The sequence below is a fragment of the Perca flavescens genome, chromosome 18 (genome assembly GCF_004354835.1).
Source record: "Perca flavescens isolate YP-PL-M2 chromosome 18, PFLA_1.0, whole genome shotgun sequence".
In the NCBI taxonomy this organism is placed as follows: Eukaryota; Metazoa; Chordata; class Actinopteri; order Perciformes; family Percidae; genus Perca; species Perca flavescens.
In genome coordinates this window covers 22,954,733-22,973,448 of record NC_041348.1, presented here as the reverse complement: position 1 = coordinate 22,973,448, position 18,716 = coordinate 22,954,733, and the positions used below count along the sequence as shown (strand labels likewise).

At 34.8% G+C, this 18,716-nt stretch overlaps 2 protein-coding genes across 7 annotated transcripts; one reads left to right on the top strand and one right to left on the bottom strand.

The window, feature by feature from the left end:
• The first annotated feature begins 167 nt into the window (after nt 1-167).
• bpnt1 (bisphosphate nucleotidase 1) lies at nt 168-4,848 on the top strand. Of its 6 annotated transcripts, none has more exons than XM_028604896.1 (11): nt 168-271; nt 582-661; nt 1,105-1,226; nt 1,416-1,520; nt 1,646-1,753; nt 1,888-1,936; nt 3,055-3,138; nt 3,366-3,457; nt 3,532-3,729; nt 4,280-4,385; nt 4,564-4,848. In XM_028604896.1, exons 3-11 carry the CDS (start codon nt 1,107-1,109, stop codon nt 4,713-4,715), a joined length of 1,014 nt encoding a protein of 337 aa, XP_028460697.1. In that variant the 5' UTR covers nt 168-271; nt 582-661; nt 1,105-1,106; the 3' UTR covers nt 4,716-4,848. The 6 variants fall into 6 exon arrangements, with proteins under 6 accessions (XP_028460697.1, XP_028460700.1, XP_028460699.1 ...); XM_028604898.1 differs by lacking the exon at nt 168-271 and adding an exon at nt 282-494; XM_028604899.1 differs by lacking the exon at nt 582-661.
• A 61-nt stretch (nt 4,849-4,909) lies between these two features.
• On the bottom strand, nt 4,910-11,673 carry LOC114573024 (serine/threonine-protein phosphatase PP1-beta catalytic subunit). The gene is made up of 8 exons (XM_028604894.1): nt 11,502-11,673; nt 10,173-10,304; nt 9,318-9,548; nt 8,960-9,064; nt 7,976-8,047; nt 7,258-7,409; nt 6,829-6,963; nt 4,910-6,743 (listed from the first exon to the last, which is right to left on the bottom strand). The coding sequence occupies exons 1-8, from the start codon at nt 11,638-11,640 to the stop codon at nt 6,639-6,641; spliced, it is 1,071 nt and encodes a 356-aa protein (XP_028460695.1). The 5' UTR covers nt 11,641-11,673; the 3' UTR covers nt 4,910-6,638.
• Nucleotides 11,674-18,716: the final 7,043 nt, after the last annotated feature.

The window sequence follows — 18,716 nt, the reverse complement described above, 5'->3', positions numbered from 1 at the left end:
ATTTTGAACCTTTTCTTCCATTTCCTGTACTGATGTGGGTTTGGGCAGCAATCATTGACTGTAATATTAACAGTCTATGGCAGGAATACACCACCGCAGCTCTGCCGTAACCTTCAAATGAAACTTGGACCCACGTATGACTTGTTGCACAGCGAGAACCACTTTTATCGACAAAGCGTAAGCGATGCGAGATCATGTGCCAGATGCTTAACTCCCATCTACTTCCGCATTTGCTTAAAAGCCGTAGACGGCGTCGTAGACCCACTCAAAGGTAGATTGGATTGTTTCTGTTTCTGTGTTTAACGAGGACCAAAAAGACCAACGCACCGTCGTTTTATTTATTATCACTACTAGCTATATTTTAGCCGCTGTTACCGTCCTATTAATTTGTGTTGAGAGTATCATTAGTTAGCAGGTGTTACCGAATGCCATGACAAGCTGTCTTGCTAGCTGCATTAGCTTACTCGTGGACGACGTATGAGCTCACTATTTGTGTGGGTAGTTAACTATCTTGTTAATTCACTTCGGCTCTTGGGTCAAAGATCTTTCACTTCCTGTATCTCCCAAATTCAATTTACCAGAGCCATACGGAGCCATATCACTCAGCAATTTACGAACCCGTGAGGTGTTTGGAGGCTTCCTCGCTGTGTTGCCATCATCAGTCAGTATTTAACATATCACCACCACTTCTTTTCTATCTGATTGTTATTGATAGCTAATTAGCCGGACGATGAGATGTTAGCTGCTCATTGCCTGTTTACAAGCTATTTTAACTAACGTTAGCTAGTCGAATTGCTGTAAAAATACATAAATGATACACAGACGTTGTGTATAACAAAGCTCCTTTTGTGAAGTGGTAAGGTGAATCCAGTCCTTGCCACTTGCTTTTCATTGTCCACTTTCTGTAAAGTATTCACAGAAGAGTCATATTTTGAAGTTTTAAGACAAATTGGGTCTGCAGATCAATCTATTGAAAGATATACTTTTGGACATAGTGCATGGTCATCATCTCACCTTCATTGTTAACTATAGAGGCTGTACATTTAGGTTTTTGTCATGATTTTGAATGTGTCCACTAACAACTGTCTAACAATGTTCTATCAGCAATGTCTGGAAGTCCTGCTGTGGTCATGCGGCTAGTGGCCTCTGCCCACACTGTGGCTGAAAAGGCTGGGGCCATTGTGAGGAAGGTCCTTCACAGTGGAGAACTTGGCATTGTGGAAAAGGTGAGAGTGGGAATTCATATTTGGCATATATATCCCAGAACAGGTTAAAATGCAATAGCTGTCCCAGATGGACGTATTAAACAACATTGAAATACTGACCTGCTGTGGATATTTAAGGCAATTTATAATACAGGGAATAGTCTGAAATGAATTGTTTCAATCCTTTCCTCCGTGCCCCCCCATGCACAGACTGGAGCTAATGATCTGCAGACTCTGGCAGACAGACTGGCACAGCAGAGCATTTGTGCGTCACTGTCCAGAAGTTTCCCCAAAATTACCATTATTGGAGAAGAGGTGAGCACGTTGGACTCTTTGTTTAGTGTGTTGTTAAAATTAAGTCCATAGACAAACAAACCCATACAAGATTATTCTAGTATTAAGCTTTTTTAGAAAGAGAGTTAAATACCATTGTTTATTAGGAGCTTCCAGCTGAGGAGATAAAAGAAGATCTCATTGAGGGCGGCCACTCAGAGGAAATTCTCCAGAAGACATGTCCAGCAGAATATAGCGGGCTGAAAGAGGAGGAGGTAACCATCAATAGAATCAGAAAAACAATAAATATTTTCATTTGGGGTTATCGTAATTGTTATAAAAAGGAGCCGTACAGTTGTATATACATAAATGTACTTCTTCTAAGTGCTTTTTTTCTTCTGAATCTCAGCTAGTTGTGTGGGTTGATCCCCTCGATGGCACAAAGGAATATACTGAAGGTAAGCTCTTCACATATGCTGCTTTAAAATATCTGCCTGTGGGTGTGTGTTATGTGTTATATTCTTCAATGTATGCTGCAACATTATTCTGAGAAACTCACTGAACAAATACACTTGGCACTAAAGTGACTCTACCCGCTTGTACATGTAGTAGCTACCACATTCTGGCTCTGCAACGTGTTGTCACTGCGTCCAAGCTAACCCTGAACCTTGTCTATTAGTCGTTTATTTTTAAAGTCAGCAGCAGCGTATGATGTATTGCCCAGGTAAGAAAAAGTAAATATAAAATTTTTTAATTAAAGCTGTTATTATAATAATTTACAATATAATAAAGGCACAGCATCTCATCACTTTTTTTTTTTTTTTTTTTTTAGCTTGATAGGGTTGTAAGATTTTTTTTTTTAACTGATCAGGTAATAATTAGAGAGACAGCTAGCTCAAATAGTGGCATCGGCAGCTCGCAGTGGCATTTCCGGTGGCAGGTTAACCTGCTGAATAATTATACTGACTAATAGTGTAATATAATTATTAAGTCTATTTTATTATTAGTTATTGTTAATAATAAGTTATGACACCTTGTGAAAATAAGTCAATGCACTGCACAAAAAAAGTTTGCCATTGTAATGAAAAAATGAATGAGGTGATTGTATGACATTTATATTATGTTACAAAGACAAAGTGTAGTTATTATTGTAGTTGTTATTATTATTTTATTTATTTAAGCAATATTTAGGTTAGAAACCTAAAAAAATTTCTGCAGACATTGTAGAATAAATGATTCATCCTTTCATTATATTAACAGGTTCTGGCAGTGAACACAACCTCTTTTGCTAGATAGCCTTTAACTGAAATATTTGTTATTTGGCTTTAAAATGTTTCCTGTGCACCGATTTGTTGGGTTGCTTTCTGGCTTTAAGCTCTCAGAGCTTCGCTATTATTTACCCTTTTCTTTCACTTCTTTATATGTGTGTGTGTGTGTGTGTGTGTGTGTGTGTGTGTGTGTGTGTGTGTGTGTGTGTGTGTGTGTGTGTGTGTGTGTGTGTGTGTGTGTGTGTGTGTGTGTGTGTGTGTGTGTGTGTGTGTGTGTCTTTCTTTCTCTCTCTCTCTGCTGACCCCAGCGTCGAGGTGTCACCATCACCAAACTGAGGCCCAGATACCAAACAAAGGGTCGGACACCTCTCGGCCTCACAGCACAGCTCTTTGTATGGAAACTGACAGAAATATTAACCCTGGCAGTGTATAATATAGGAAAACAACAAGGAAGCCTCACTATAACTTTACTGTCATTTTCTTGCTGTCCAGCATGTCATTTCCATAATGACACTTACATGTAGCTGACCACATCACAAATATTTGCTTATGACCTAAAGTGCATTAAAATTGATAGCATCAAATGGCTTCCTAACATCCTGTTATTTTCTGATTAAAGGGCTCCTGGATAATGTGACAGTGCTTATTGGTATTGCATACGAAGGCAGAGCTATTGCAGGTGTCATCAACCAGCCTTTCTACAACTACCAGGTACAGACCAAACTAAATGAACTTGTAGCCATGACAGCTGTCACTCTGGTTAATTCAAACATTTTCCTCGTCAGCTTGGAGCAGGAGCATCTTTAGGAAGGACCATGTGGGGAATGCTGGGATTGGGCGCTTTTGGATTTCAGCTGCAGGAAGTTCCAGGTGACAGACGCATCGTCACCACCACACGTTCCCATAGCAACAAGCTGGTAACGGACTGTGTAAACGCCATGGAGCCTCATGAAGTTATAAAAGTGGGGGGTGCTGGGAACAAGGTGAGGTGGATTCAGAGTTAACTGGGGTCTTGCGTAGGGATGACTTGTACATAAAGCAGCAAGCCTGGTCACGTTTCTGAAATAATTGAAGCTAACTTTGAGCTAAAACCTGAACATCTGCCATCACAAGAATCTGTGAAAGCTTTAGCTTTATGTGCTGGTAAAGCAGGGCCCTGTGTTTGTGGCATTAAACATTTTCTTTTTGTGAACATAAATCAGTGATGGTGTAAAAAAAATCTAAACTAGACTAACACAAAGCATGTAAGCCATTTTAGCTGTTTTTTGGGGGAGGGGGATTGGACATGTTAATGTTTAAAAACCTTATCTAGCGCTTTGATGGAAAATGTATTATTTACTAAGTGACCTCATGCTGCAAATGTTAAATGCTTAGTGTAGCTCTAAGCCTTTGTTTTGTCATTAACCCCAAACTGAATGGGGAGCCTGGAGTCTCATGACAATAGATGTTTTATAGCTCTAACACTACCAGTACATCAGTAAAAGAGCCTGTTGATGTTTTTTTTGTTTTTTTAATCAAATCATCTCTCTGCAGATAATTCAGCTTGTTGAAGGAAAGGCTTCTGCTTATGTCTTCGCCAGTCCAGGGTGCAAGAAGTGGGACACCTGTGCTCCTGAAGCCATTTTGCATACTGTTGGAGGTAAAAACCATCAGTTCTGTTGCAGCAGATGATGTTTTAAAACGCATAAGTGTGTCTCTGTACAAGCTGTAAAAGGTTTTTAACCAGTATATTTTATGGCCATGCATCCGTAGGTTAAAATTTAAGATTTCTGTTTCAAATTATTTTTATTTCTCATCTGTTCCTTTTTCTTGTGCAGGTAAACTGACTGACATGCATGGCAATGCATACTGCTATAATGCTAACGTAAAGCACATGAATTCTGCTGGCGTTCTTGCTACACTACGCAACCACGAGTACTATGTCAGCAGAGTACCACAGTCAGTGCTGCAAGCCCTCAAGTCAGATTGAGGTCTGTGTCCATCAGAAATCCCACTGTCCCTCTGTGGCTCAGATATTCAGTATTTAATATCCATCCACAAATGCAGAAACCTTTTTGTGTCTGAAAATGTCATAAAATAAAAAGTAGAACATGATCACATCAGTCACATTGAACATAGTGTGTCATTCAGCATTACTCAACACTTAATTAACCAGAAACAGAGCATGCTTAAGAGCACTTCCATTTATTTCACTCTTTTCAAACAAACTAACAATTCTCAAAACGTCTTAACATACTGTTTCCAACTTGAAGACCAATAGATTTACAAGGCAAAAGGCAAGATTGAAATAAATAAAAATACATTGGTCAAATGTTTATTAAGGAGTTGGAAATGATTCACTTCATTCAATAAGCGCTTAGTGGAAACACTATAATTTAACTAGCCAACAACAAACAAAATGCCATCGTCTTGCCTTGATGATTTTGACCTCTTTACAATGTCATGCGATGACTGGAAGTGCAACAATGTTTAGCGTGTGAGAAGTCCACATCTACAACTGTGAAGATGAATATACTGGCAACTATTTATTCCATCAGTTTCTGCTGGGGTCTTCATATTTCTTTCATTTACCTTCTTCTCTTGCACTGGCATCTCTACTTTTCTACACACCTACTGTACTCACCAGACTAAAGGACATACTCAAAGTGCTCACTGGTGTTTGGTTCCCACATTTTTCACATACACTGAATTCACATCAGAATTGAAAATGAAACAGTTATGCTATTGCATTGCTCTGTTTTCCCATTTGTTTATACCAACAATGGAAATGCTGCTCTTTAACCAACACAAATGGTACTTCAGTGATGTGAGGGATTAGAAAGTTTGAGCTTGGGAACACTAATCTAATGTAGAGCATCTACTGTACATGAATGCCCTAGTAAAGGTACAGCATAGATTGGCTGTGTCCTTTTTAAAAGTTCAAATAGGCTTGAATGGCCTTTTGTTTATGCTTGCATATGGCAAGATTTTTGCATTATTTCCCGCACTTACATCATCAAAATCTTAAGATTTTATTGACATCTCTTTGGGGAGAAAACACATTCTTAAGTCATAGGGTAAGTCAGCAATGTCTAACTTGCGATTCTTAAAGGAACAATTTGACATTTTGGGAAATACGCTCAGTCGCTTACTTGCCGAGAGTTAGATGGGAAGATCAATTCACTAATTACCATGTTATATCTTTGATCATTTGTTTACTCAGTACCAAAAAAAAAAGCGTTGCATGTTCATTAAAAAGCCAGAAGGTGAAGTTTGTTACCGTTAACGGAGCAAGGCTAACTGTCCCCCCCCGTTTCCATTCTTTGTACTAAGCTAAGTTAGCCAGTTGCTGGTGGTAGTTTACTATTTGACAGACAGAAGAGTGGTGTCGACCTCCTCATTTACCTCGTTGCAAGAAAGCAAATAAGCATATTTCCCAAAATGTCATGCTATTCCTTTAAGCCGTGTACTACTTCAGCCAATGTATGGCAGTTAATTACATGAACATTATACAAATTAAGGTGAGAAGAGAATCTATGGATTTTACATCAGTTAGGGCAAATAACCCGTCTCAATCTCACAAGCGTGCATGCATTCACAACATTACTATGGAAATTGTTTATGTCATCTTTTCTGCCATTCCACAAGAGTTTGGTTTAAATATTGCTGAATGGAGTGAGTAGAAGAAGTGAGGGCTGAGTTAATACCATGGCATCAAAAAAGAAATGGAAAAAATACCACTCACATGTTCATAAAAATACCCACAGAACAAGAAAAAAAGAAAAACACTCGTGGAGTTTTTGTTTACACATGAACAAGCTGACTGAGAGAAGCTGGAGTGTTTTGAGGCAGCCTGCAGGGACGTGAGCCAGAGACCAGCCGGGGGAGGAGCAGGAGAGTCAGGGCCAGCTGCTCACCTCTTTTTTGGTGCCTGAGTGGTGCGAGGCGGGGTGACAGGGCGCCCTGAAGTCACCCCTCCGTACTGGTATTTTGCTTTTTTTTCTGACGGCTTCAGGATCTGAAAGAAAGATGATGGTAGTGATAAATACATTGAATGCACATAAATCAGGATTTGTTACTGTACAACAAACTGAGCTCTCTACCTGAAAGGAGCACATAAGGGACTCGTCCACACTCATCATGCCGCCTGCGTTGTCAAACTCCCCACAGTAGTTGGGGGCAGAGAACAGCGTCACCAGCTGTCGCTTGGCAAAGAACTCATAGCCGTCTTCAACAACCTGTAAGGTAGCAGGATTAGAACTGAATCGAGCTACAGAAAATTATTCATCAGCATCATTACGCAAAAAAAGCCAAAAATCCAATGAATTGAAAAGTGATAAGTGTCTTTTATAAATACATTAATTGGAACGGATTATCAACAATATTTTCTTTTGTTTGTTTCTGTATCTGCTGGAATGAATTTTGACATTTTAAATTGCTCAGTCATGTGAATTTGTAAAATGAAGTTGTTCCACTTTATATGCCCTAATAAAGTTTAATGGTAATATTTTCAATGCAGCACAACCTGTTACCTGATGTGCCCTGCAGATGAGGTCCAGGTCGTGTCGGTTGAGAAACTTGCTGACGACATCGGCCCCAAAGGTGAAGGAAACTCCCCGATCGTTCTCCCCCCAGCCCTGGACGTCTTTGTCTGGGTCTGACCACAGCAGGTCACACAGCAAGCCTGACACAAACAGTTAAGTCAAGCGATCATTCACTGATGAAAGTTTATTAAGACCATATTCTGGTAATACTCATAAACCTACATGTGAACCAGTGACACATCAAAGTGACGTGGTAGGTAATAGTGTTGGGATTTGGCACGTTTTTTTCTCAAAGATGTAATTTTCATTATTTTATACTGTAGGTTTTGTGAAGCCTTGAGAATACAGTATGGGCAAGGACTACAGACAAAAAAATATATTGTCTCTGAATTACCAGCTGTATCAGTTTAGGTCTAGGACTTTATTTTTGCCTAAATTAACAGCCTTATTTCAGCAAAATTTTACCATTAAATAGTTAACTAGTTATTTTTTATTCTAATTAAAAAAAATAACAAAAAAAAGCATGTTCTTTCCAATAATTGATTAATCTAAAGTGGCACATTACAGCACTAATTATAAGCAGTGAACAATCAGCAATGTATAATAATCTAGCAGTGCAGACATATATTAAAACATCTACAGCTTGTGAAGGATGCAATCAGCTGATCAAGATGTTGTTTCTTTTTAATTTAGTAACACAACCGACCTGTATCTGGGACATCAGTGGGCCTCATAATGCGTCGAATTTGTTCCATGGACTGTAGATCAGGTGAGAGCCCTGAGGAGAACAAATGATTGTTCTATAAGTGACACACACTACAGAAATCCTATGTGAATCAGTGAAAGCGGAAACTTTCATTCATCCTAAATGGCAATTTGTTGATTTACAGATTATGTACTGATATGACAAAAAAGGGATTAAAAAAGTAAATTCTTAATAGCACCATAATGTAATGAATAACTTTACATCACAATTAACACCTGTTGTTACTTCTCATATATTTATAGAAATGTTGTTATGTAATAGTAATATAGAAAGATTATAAAACCTAAAAGATTACTCTACTTATTCCTTATAATACTATACAATTCAATATTGGTATTACATAAAAATATCACACCCCTTATTAAATACTGAATGCTGATTAATAAATAAATAATTACATAATCATTAGGGGTGGGAATCACCAGAGGCCTCACGATACGATATTATCCCGATACTTATGTCACGATACGATATTATTGCGATTTTAAAGATATTGCAATAGTCTGCGATATATTGCAATATATTACCTTTTTTTCCAACTTCAGATTTTTCCCAATTTCAAATGATGTCCCGAAAGGACAATTTTGTCAACATCTGTTGTATCTAAAAAGATACATTTCTCTGTTTGTTCATCTCACTTCAATTTTCTTGGTGCAAAATGTGATTGTCAAGCAGACAGACTGACCAAGACATATATCATAAAAGATCGATACTTGCCGTCTGTGTATCGATACAGTATTGCCACGAAAAATATCGCGATACTATGCTGTATCGATTTTTTCCCCCACCCCTAATAATCATCTACTTCAAACCTTTTATAAATTACAAAAACAATTTTTTTTTTTTTTTACAAATTACACAGAGACAAGCGTATTATACACATTTTTAAACGGTGCTACTACATAACGGAGATGCTTCACAAACCTCCATGACAGCAGAAAATCTTTTCATCAATAATCGCAGCAATGGGCAGACAATTAAAACAGTCTGTAAAGGTCTTCCAGAGCTTTATGTTGAACCTACGCTTGCCTGAGGAAAAAATGAAGAAATCAGACATGGAGCAATTGTAAATGAGGCCTTTGTATAATATATATATATATATATATATATATATATATATATATATATATATATATATATATATAGTATAATACTGGATTTCTACATTTAGATATGGTATTTCTTCTGCTGTGTTTTTGCAGTAGGCTATCTGACAGCTACTACGGTGAACAGTATGCAAATGTAACTAGCACACAACAAACAGGTGTGTTTTCCAACTTACACTCATCATAGAAGCCGTAGATGCGATTGATGGACGCACACTCGTGGTTCCCCCTGAGCAAGAAGAAGTTTTCTGGGTATTTGATCTTGTAGGCGAGCAGTAGGCAGATGGTCTCGAGCGACTGCTTCCCTCTGTCCACGTAATCCCCCAAGAACAGATAGTTGGCCTCTGGAGGGAAGCCTCCATACTCAAATAGCCTCAGCAAATCTGTGTACTGTCCATGGATATCACCTGGAAGGATATGTTCATCTCATTTTACAATGGTGGCACAATATCGCTATCAACAGAAGTACACTTCAAGTATAACTGTCTGACATCTGGCGCATATGTCCCTCACCTTCCACTCTCAAACTCTGTTCGCTACGGGAAACCCACGACAAACTTCGAGCTAACAAGCTATACGCTGAAAATGGCAAGTTTTGAAGAAAATTTGGAGGTGTCCGAAGCTTAGCGGCACCAAAGACAATTGTGATTGGTTTAAAGAAATGCTGACAACCCAGAGCATTTTTTTCTCCTATCCTAGAATGTATGATGTATGTGTGGTGTAGCCACACAGATTACACACACATACATTCTAATCACGTATACACACACACACACACATACATACATACACACATATATACATACACACACACACACACACACATATATATATACATACACACATACATACATACATACATACATATATATATATATATATATATATATATATATATACATACATATACACATACATACATATATACATATATATATTCAGGCACTAACAATGTTTTTTCTCATCACTTTGCACTGGAATATATTTATAAACAAAAATGAGGGGTGGCCGTTTATAGGTGCTGTTCTCACCACAGATTTTGAGTGGAGCCTCCAGTTCTAGCAGGATCGGCTGACTGAGGAAAATCTCTCTGGACTTGATGCAGAGCCCCCGCACCTCAGCCTCTGTCATCTGTACGACCTTCCCTGGACGACATCCTCGCACTGCAAGTCGAAAGTACAAAGAGGTTAGCATGGGCTAATTCTTAAACAGGAGTGAGTAAGTATTAGTGACGTTAACAAATGTATAAAAATGGCCAATACTTAGATTTACTTTTTACGGTCTATTGTTAGTCCTTTTAATAAAATGCCTACCAATTACTTTGCGAGTGATAGCATGTTTCAATCATGTGTTTTTATCTTTCTGCAGTGGGGTAAGCTACCTTTTTGTTTACATTTGCATGCACAGTGTGCCATTAAAGTGAGCTGACCATTGCATTTGCTTTGCTACTGGCCAGACATGCAATTTACTCCAGTCAACATCTGCTATAACTGCATGTTGGTGGCTAAAGTATCTAGTATGCGCATACACATATATACGAAATTATTACATTTGCAGTACAACTGGAATTAGAAAAAAAAAATATATGGTGGTGTTTTCATAAATTTGTTATTATCATAATTGTGTAAATCAGCAAATCTCCGGTTAATGCTATATTACTAATCCAAACATGACACACGTGCCATTTGAGTTAAACACTCTTTACTTTAAGCATTTTTAAATTGGCCAAAACGGAATCTTAGTCCGAATTTCGCCAGATATGTAACGTTAGCCTAAATAAGTTATGCAGGCTTTAGTGTTTCCTATGTAAGGGGGGCGTGTCCGGGTGGTAGCCGAGTTGCTAGCTACCTGCCTTGCCAACGATAACAGTTAATGTTACTTAGCAACCACATAATTCCACGGTTCTTTCTTGTTCCATTGCATTCTGTCTTTAATGAAAAACTCTAACCTGCCCGGACTGCCACACAGCTAGTTGAGCTGTTATAACGTTGCCGTTAAGTTATATCACCAGTTAACATAGCTAGCTAGCTCTCTAGCTGGCAAATTTTTACGCCACTATCCCTTTTAACGCACAGTGCCACGACTAACGTTAACTACCAATCCAACATTAACGAATAGGTAGCTACAGGCACAGGGGCCTGTGACATCACAACAAGTGCTAACGTCTATATTACTTCTGGAGCAGAGAGCTTTTAACCCAACGGTTAACGTTAGCTTACGGATTGGTGGTGAACACTACTGATAGCTAGGAACGCAAAATGCTAAAATGTTTTTTTTATTACATATCATGAAGTTACTGGCTACAAATAAGAGCGTACAATTTAGTCATTTCTTGACAAATTATCGCAATGTTACCCTACCTTCCAGTAGTCGAGAGATGAGGCTGTCAACGTTCAACTCGCTTTCCGCCATGTTTCTGATACTCTCAAAGTGGCAGCCTCTCTGGGTAATAGGTCCCTGAACACTGACTTGTAGGCTCGGTTCAGCCTTCCCAGCCATGTTACCAGCTATGGTTACCAGCAGTGACCGAAGTTTAATGTACCAACAAAAGACAGTAATTAAATAATGATGAAATACAATAGTATGCGAAAAAAAGTAAAAAATATAAAATTCTACTAAAACACGCCGGTGGCTAATAACAGACTCAAAGTTGTGTTGGAATATTGAATTATAATCAGGTTTCCATTCAATATACCCGTAAATTAGTATAGGGGTTGTGCACAACAAACCAAAACATGTCAACGTTGTAGAAGACTTGTTTTAAAGGCGTCAAAATAAAAAAATAAAAAATGTTTTGATAGAAAACTAGTGCATTCTTATAAAAAAAATAACGTTGAGCTCTTAGGGCTTACAAAAATGAATGTCAAAATGTAGTTGTCATTTATGATCATATGACATTTGAACTATCATCCTTAAAAATGATTGATGTCACAAAAGTGCATTTCATTTTATGTTGTGTAACTAATACTGTGTAAAACTGTAAAAGAAAAACCAGCCATATAATGTATTTTCAACTTTTGTTAACTGTAGAATACTGTCAGAGTAATAAAAAAGACAAATTTTAGCAACAGTAAGACAATGTTATTTAACAGTTACATAATGGCAACCCTTGTGTACTTGTTTTCAGTTCAATTCTTTACAGTAGAACCGGTGTTACCGGTTGTCACCTGGCACGCGTTCAACCTTCCTGGCAAGGTAGCGCATCGCCTACGCTTGATGATGCAGGAGTACACAACCTACTACAAAACATACTACATCTTTTTTGAAGGATCTGTACTTCATCTCTCATAGAACTGACTTAAAGGTGCATTATGAGTTCCTGCATGACATCACTTCTGTTGACGTTCCAAGTAAATACCAAACAAAACAGAGCAAGCTCTCCCCTTCCCCTATGTTTCCGTAACTGTCATGAACGTTGATGCACTTCAAAGCTAGCTGTTAGCTGCTAGTAACCTAGCTCGATAATAACTACCTCAGCCAGTACAACCAGTATAGTTACCACAACTTTGTAGGTTCGCTCTCATGGGATAACTTTGGAAAAGAATGACTTTTTATTGGCACGAGGGCTCAAGTGTGCATGCATTTACAACAACCAAGCTTGACTTTATCTACCTGTCCAGTAAGAACTTAGCCACCTGTGCATCGGACTGGAAGCCCTTCTGCCGGCGGAGTTCTCGCCACCTTGGATCGATTCCCCAATGTAAACCCGGGTCTTCGTTTGCTCCTTCTCAATCTCTCTTCTTCTCACCATATATTACTCAGAGCGTCTTTTCTTTGGTCGTGCCTCAGCCATTTTCCAAAATATATTGAATTGAGTCATAGTTCACGGCGCCGTCCAGCTAGCTGATCAAAGAGAAATGAAATCACGCTGAAACCATGCAGGAACTCACAGTGCACCTTTAAACCTTAATTGTTCAGACACAAAGGAAGAAACTTTGTGGTACAGAAGGAGTTGAATCCCAAAGACCTAGATGCTCTCCAGCATGTGGATGTCCGACCTAGTGATATCTATCTGATCGCATACCAAAGTCAGGTCAGTGACTTGCTGTCTTGCTGTTGTGTTCCTAAATTTCCTTTGGAATCAAGTATCTATCTATCTATCTATCTATCTATCTATCTATCTATCTTTTTACTTTGGTAAATTATCAACCTGTTAGAAAAAAACAAAGACAGTTTTCTTTCATCACTTCTTGATTTGTTATTATACTTTATTTTATTATAAAATAACACACTAATAATGCACTAATAAAACAAAAGCCAAAACAATATTCTTATAAAACAAACAAAAAAACTGCTCTTTAGTTTACTTTTTTGATTAGTATTCAACTTCGGTTTTTGTGGAGATCTCTTTCAGTTGTTTATGTTCTTTGGTTTGACAATGAATGATTTGACTTAACCTTGAACTGCTTCCACTTGTCCATTGTCCCCCCTTCATTTTTTATACTATGACTATTTTGTGACTTTTTTCATCATACCATACTATGATTTTTTTCAACGTACTATATTGTGACTTTTTGACTTTTTTTCAACATCCTATGCTATGACTTTTTTTGACATACTATATTATGAAATTTTTTCGACATACTATACTATGACTTTCTGTGACTTTCTATACTACAACTTTTTTATAACTTTTTTTCTACATACTATACTATGAATTTTTGACTTTTTTATATACTATATTATGAGTTTTTTATAGACATACTATACTATGAATTTTTAATGACTTTTTTCGACATACTATACTATGACTTATTTGTGACTTTTTTTTGACATACTATACTATGACTTTTTTCGACTTTTTCCGATTTTTTTCGACATACTATACTCTGACTTTTTGATATTTTTCAACATACTATACTATGATTTTTTTATTTTAAGATTATTTTTTTCGGGCTTTTCCGCCTTTAATTTTTTTGACATGACAGCTAAGTGAGAAAGGGGAGAGAGAGGGGGAAGACATGCAGGAAATCGTCATAGGTCGGATTCGAACCCTGGACCTCTGCGTTGAGGCATATATGTCCCTGCTTTACCCACTGAACCAACCCGGCCACTACTATGAAATTTTTGTCTTCTTTCGACATGCTATACTATGACTTTTTTTCGACATATACTATGACTTTTTCCAACATGCTGTACTGACTTTCTTTTCTACATACTATACTACAACTTTTTTGACATACTATACTATGATTTTTTATGGCTTTTTTCGACATACTATATGACTTTTTGATATTTTTCAACATACATACTTTTTTCAACATGTTGTAATATTACTTTTTTGACTTTTTTAATTTTTTCGAAATACTATACTTAAAATTTTTGGACTTTGTTCAAAATGCTATACTACGACTTTTTTCAACATAAAAAAAATATATTATGACTTTTTGAACATACTATACTATGACTTTTTTGACTTTTTCCGATATACTATATTATGACTTTTTTTTTTTACATACTATACTATGACTTTTTTCGACATGCTGTAATATGACTTTTTTGACTTTTTCCGACATACTATACTGACTTTCTTTTCTACATACTATACTACGACTTTTTTGACATATACTATGAATTTTTATGGCTTTTTTTGACATACTATACTTGACTTATTGGTGACTTTTTTTTTTACCTACTAATCGATGACTTTTTTTGACATACTATACTATAATTTTTTTGTGACTTTTTCGAAATACTAAACTATGACTTTTTTTCGAAATACTATACTATGACTTTTTGATATTTTTCAGCATACTATACTATGACTTTTTTTAACATGCTGTAATATTACTTTTTTTTACTTTTTCCGACATACTATACTATGACTTTTTAGACTTTTTTTTTTAATGACTTTTTGATATTTTTTACATACTATACTATGACTTTTTTCAACATGCTGTAATATTACTTTATTGACTTTTTCCGACATATTATACTGACTTTCGTTTCTACGTACTATACTGCGACTTTTTTGACATACTATAGTATGACTTTTTGATGACTTTTTTCCAACATACTATACTGACTTTTGTTTCTACATACTATACTACGACTTTTTTGACATACTATACTATGACTTTTTGATGTTTCAACATACTATTTTGTGTTTTCAGCTTTTTTCACATACTATACTTTTGTGACTTTTTTTCAATATACTTTTTTCGACATACTAAACTATGACTTTTTTATGTTTCAACATGCTATTCTATGACTTTTTTCAATATGCTATACTATGACTTTTTGATGGGACTTTTTTTGACATACTATACTATGACTTTTTGATATTTTTGAACATACTATACTATGACTTTTTTTACTTTTTCCGACATACTATACTATGACTTTTTTATGACTTTTTTCCAACATACTATACTGACTTTCTTTTCTACATACTATATTATGACTTTTTTGACATACTATACTATGAATTTTTATGGCTTTTTTTGACATACTATACTTGACTTATTGGTCACTTTTTTTTTTTACCTACTAATCTATGACTTTTTTCGACATACATATAGTATAATTTTTTTGTGACTTTTTCGAAATACTAAACTATGACTTTTTTCGACATACTAAACTATGACTTTTTTATGTTTCAACATGCTATTCTATGACTTTTTTGACATACTATCCTATGACTTTTTGATATTTTTTAACATACTATACTATGACTTTTTTGACTTTTTCCGACATTCTATACTATGACTTTTTTCGACATGCTGTAATATTACTTTTTTGAATTTTTCCAACATATTATTCTGACTTTCCTTTCTACATACTATACTACGACTTTTTTGACATACTATCCTATGACTTTTTGATATTTTTTAACATACTATACTATGACTTTTTTTACTTTTTCCGACATACTATACTATGACTTTTTGATATGTTTCAACATACTATTTTGTGTTTTCAGCTTTTTTCACATACTATGATTTTTTTGTCCCTTTTTTCAATATACTTTACTATAAATTTTTTGACTTTTTTTTTTTTTTAGATACTATACTATGCCTTTTTATGTTTTTTTTATGTTTCAACATGCTATTCTATGACTTTTTTCAATATGCTATACTATGACTTTTTGATGGGACTTTTTTTGACATATTATACTATGACTTTTTGATATTTTTGAACATACTATACTATGAGTTTTATTACTTTTTCCAACATACTATACTATGACTTTTTTCCGACATACTATGCTGACTTTCTTTTCTACATACTATACTACGACTTTTTTGACATACTATACTATGAATTGTTATGGCTTTTTTTGACATACTATACTATAATTATTTTGTGACTTTTTTCGACATACTATACTTTGACTTTTTGATATTTTTTAACATACTATACTATTACTTTTTTGACTTTTTTCGACATTCTATACTATTACTTTTTTTGACATGCTGTAATATTACTTTTTTGACTTTTTCCGACATATTATACTGACTTTCGTTTCTACATACTATACTACGACTTTTTTGACATACTATCCTATGACTTTTTGATATTTTTTAACATACTATACTATGACTTTTTTTACTTTTTCCGACATACTATACTATGACTTTTTGATATGTTTCAACATACTATTTTGTGTTTTCAGCTTTTTTCACATACTATGACTTTTTTTGACATACTATACTTGACTTATTGGTGACTTTTTTTTTGACCTACTAATCTATGACTTTTTTCGACATACTATACTATGACTTTTTGATATTTTTCAGCATACTATACTATGACTTTTTTCGACATGCTATACTATGACTTTTTTTGTGACTTTTTTCGACATACTTTACTATGACGTTTTTATGAAATCTTTTGACTTTTTTCATTATACTATAGTATGACTTTTTTTGACATACTTTATGACTTTTTATGACATTTTTCAACATACTATACTATGATTTTTTTGTTTTGTTTTTTTGACATACTACACTATTTGTTTTGACTTTTTTCAACATACTATCCTATGACTTTTTGATATTTTTTAACATACTATACTATGACTTTTTTTACTTTTTCCGACATACTATACTATAACTTTTTGATATTTTTCAGCATACTATACTATGACTTTTTTCGACATGCTATACTATATTTTTTTTGTGACTTTTTCGAAATACTAAACTATGACTTTTTTCGACATACTATACTATGACTTTTTGATATTTTTCAACATACTATACTATGACTTTTTTGACTTTTTCCGACATACTATACTATGACTTTTTTTACATACTATACTACGACTTTTTTGACTTTTTCCGACATATTATACTGACTTTCGTTTCTACATGCTATACTATGACTTTTTGATGACTTTTTTCTGACATACTATACTGACTTTCGTTTCTACATACTATACTACGACTTTTTCCGACATACTATACTATGACTTTTTTTACTTTTTCCGACATACTATACTATGACTTTTTTCCAACATACTATGCTGACTTTCTTTTCTACATACTATACTATGACTTTTTTGACATACTATACTATGAATTTTTATGGCTTTTTTTGACATACTATACTATATTTTTTTTGTGACTTTTTTTGACATACTATACTTTGACTTTTTGATATTTTTTAACATACTATACTATTACTTTTTTGACTTTTTTCGACATTCTATACTATTACTTTTTTTGACATGCTGTAATATTACTTTTTTGACTTTTTCCGACATATTATACTGACTTTCGTTTCTACATACTATACTACGACTTTTTTGACATACTATCCTATGACTTTTTGATATTTTGTAACATACTATACTATGACTTTTTTTACTTTTTCCGACATACTATACTATGACTTTTTGATATGTTTCAACATACTATTTTGTGTTTTCAGCTTTTTTCACATACTATGACTTTTTTTGACATACTATACTTGACTTATTGGTGACTTTTATTTTGACCTACTAATCTATGACTTTTTTCGACATACTATACTATGACTTTTTGATATTTTTCAGCATACTATACTATGACTTTTTTCGACATGCTATACTATATTTTTTTTGTGACTTTTTCAAAATACTAAACTATGACTTTTTTCGACATACTATACTATGACTTTTTGATATTTTTTTTAACATACTATACTATGACTTTTTTGACTTTTTCCGACATTCTATACTATGACTTTTTTCGACATGCTGTAATATTACTTTTTTGAATTTTTCCAACATATTATTCTGACTTTCCTTTCTACATACTATACTACGACTTTTTTGACATACTATCCTATGACTTTTTGATATTTTTTAACATACTATACTATGACTTTTTTTTACTTTTTCCGACATACTATACTATGACTTTTTGATATGTTTCAACATACTATTTTGTGTTTTCAGCTTTTTTCACATACTATGATTTTTTTGTCCCTTTTTTCAATATACTTTACTATGAATTTTTTGACTTTTTTTCGACATACTATACTATGCCTTTTTATGATTTTTTTATGTTTCAACATGCTCTTCTATGACTTTTTTCAATATGCTATACTATGACTTTTTGATGGGACTTTTTTTGACATATTATACTATGACT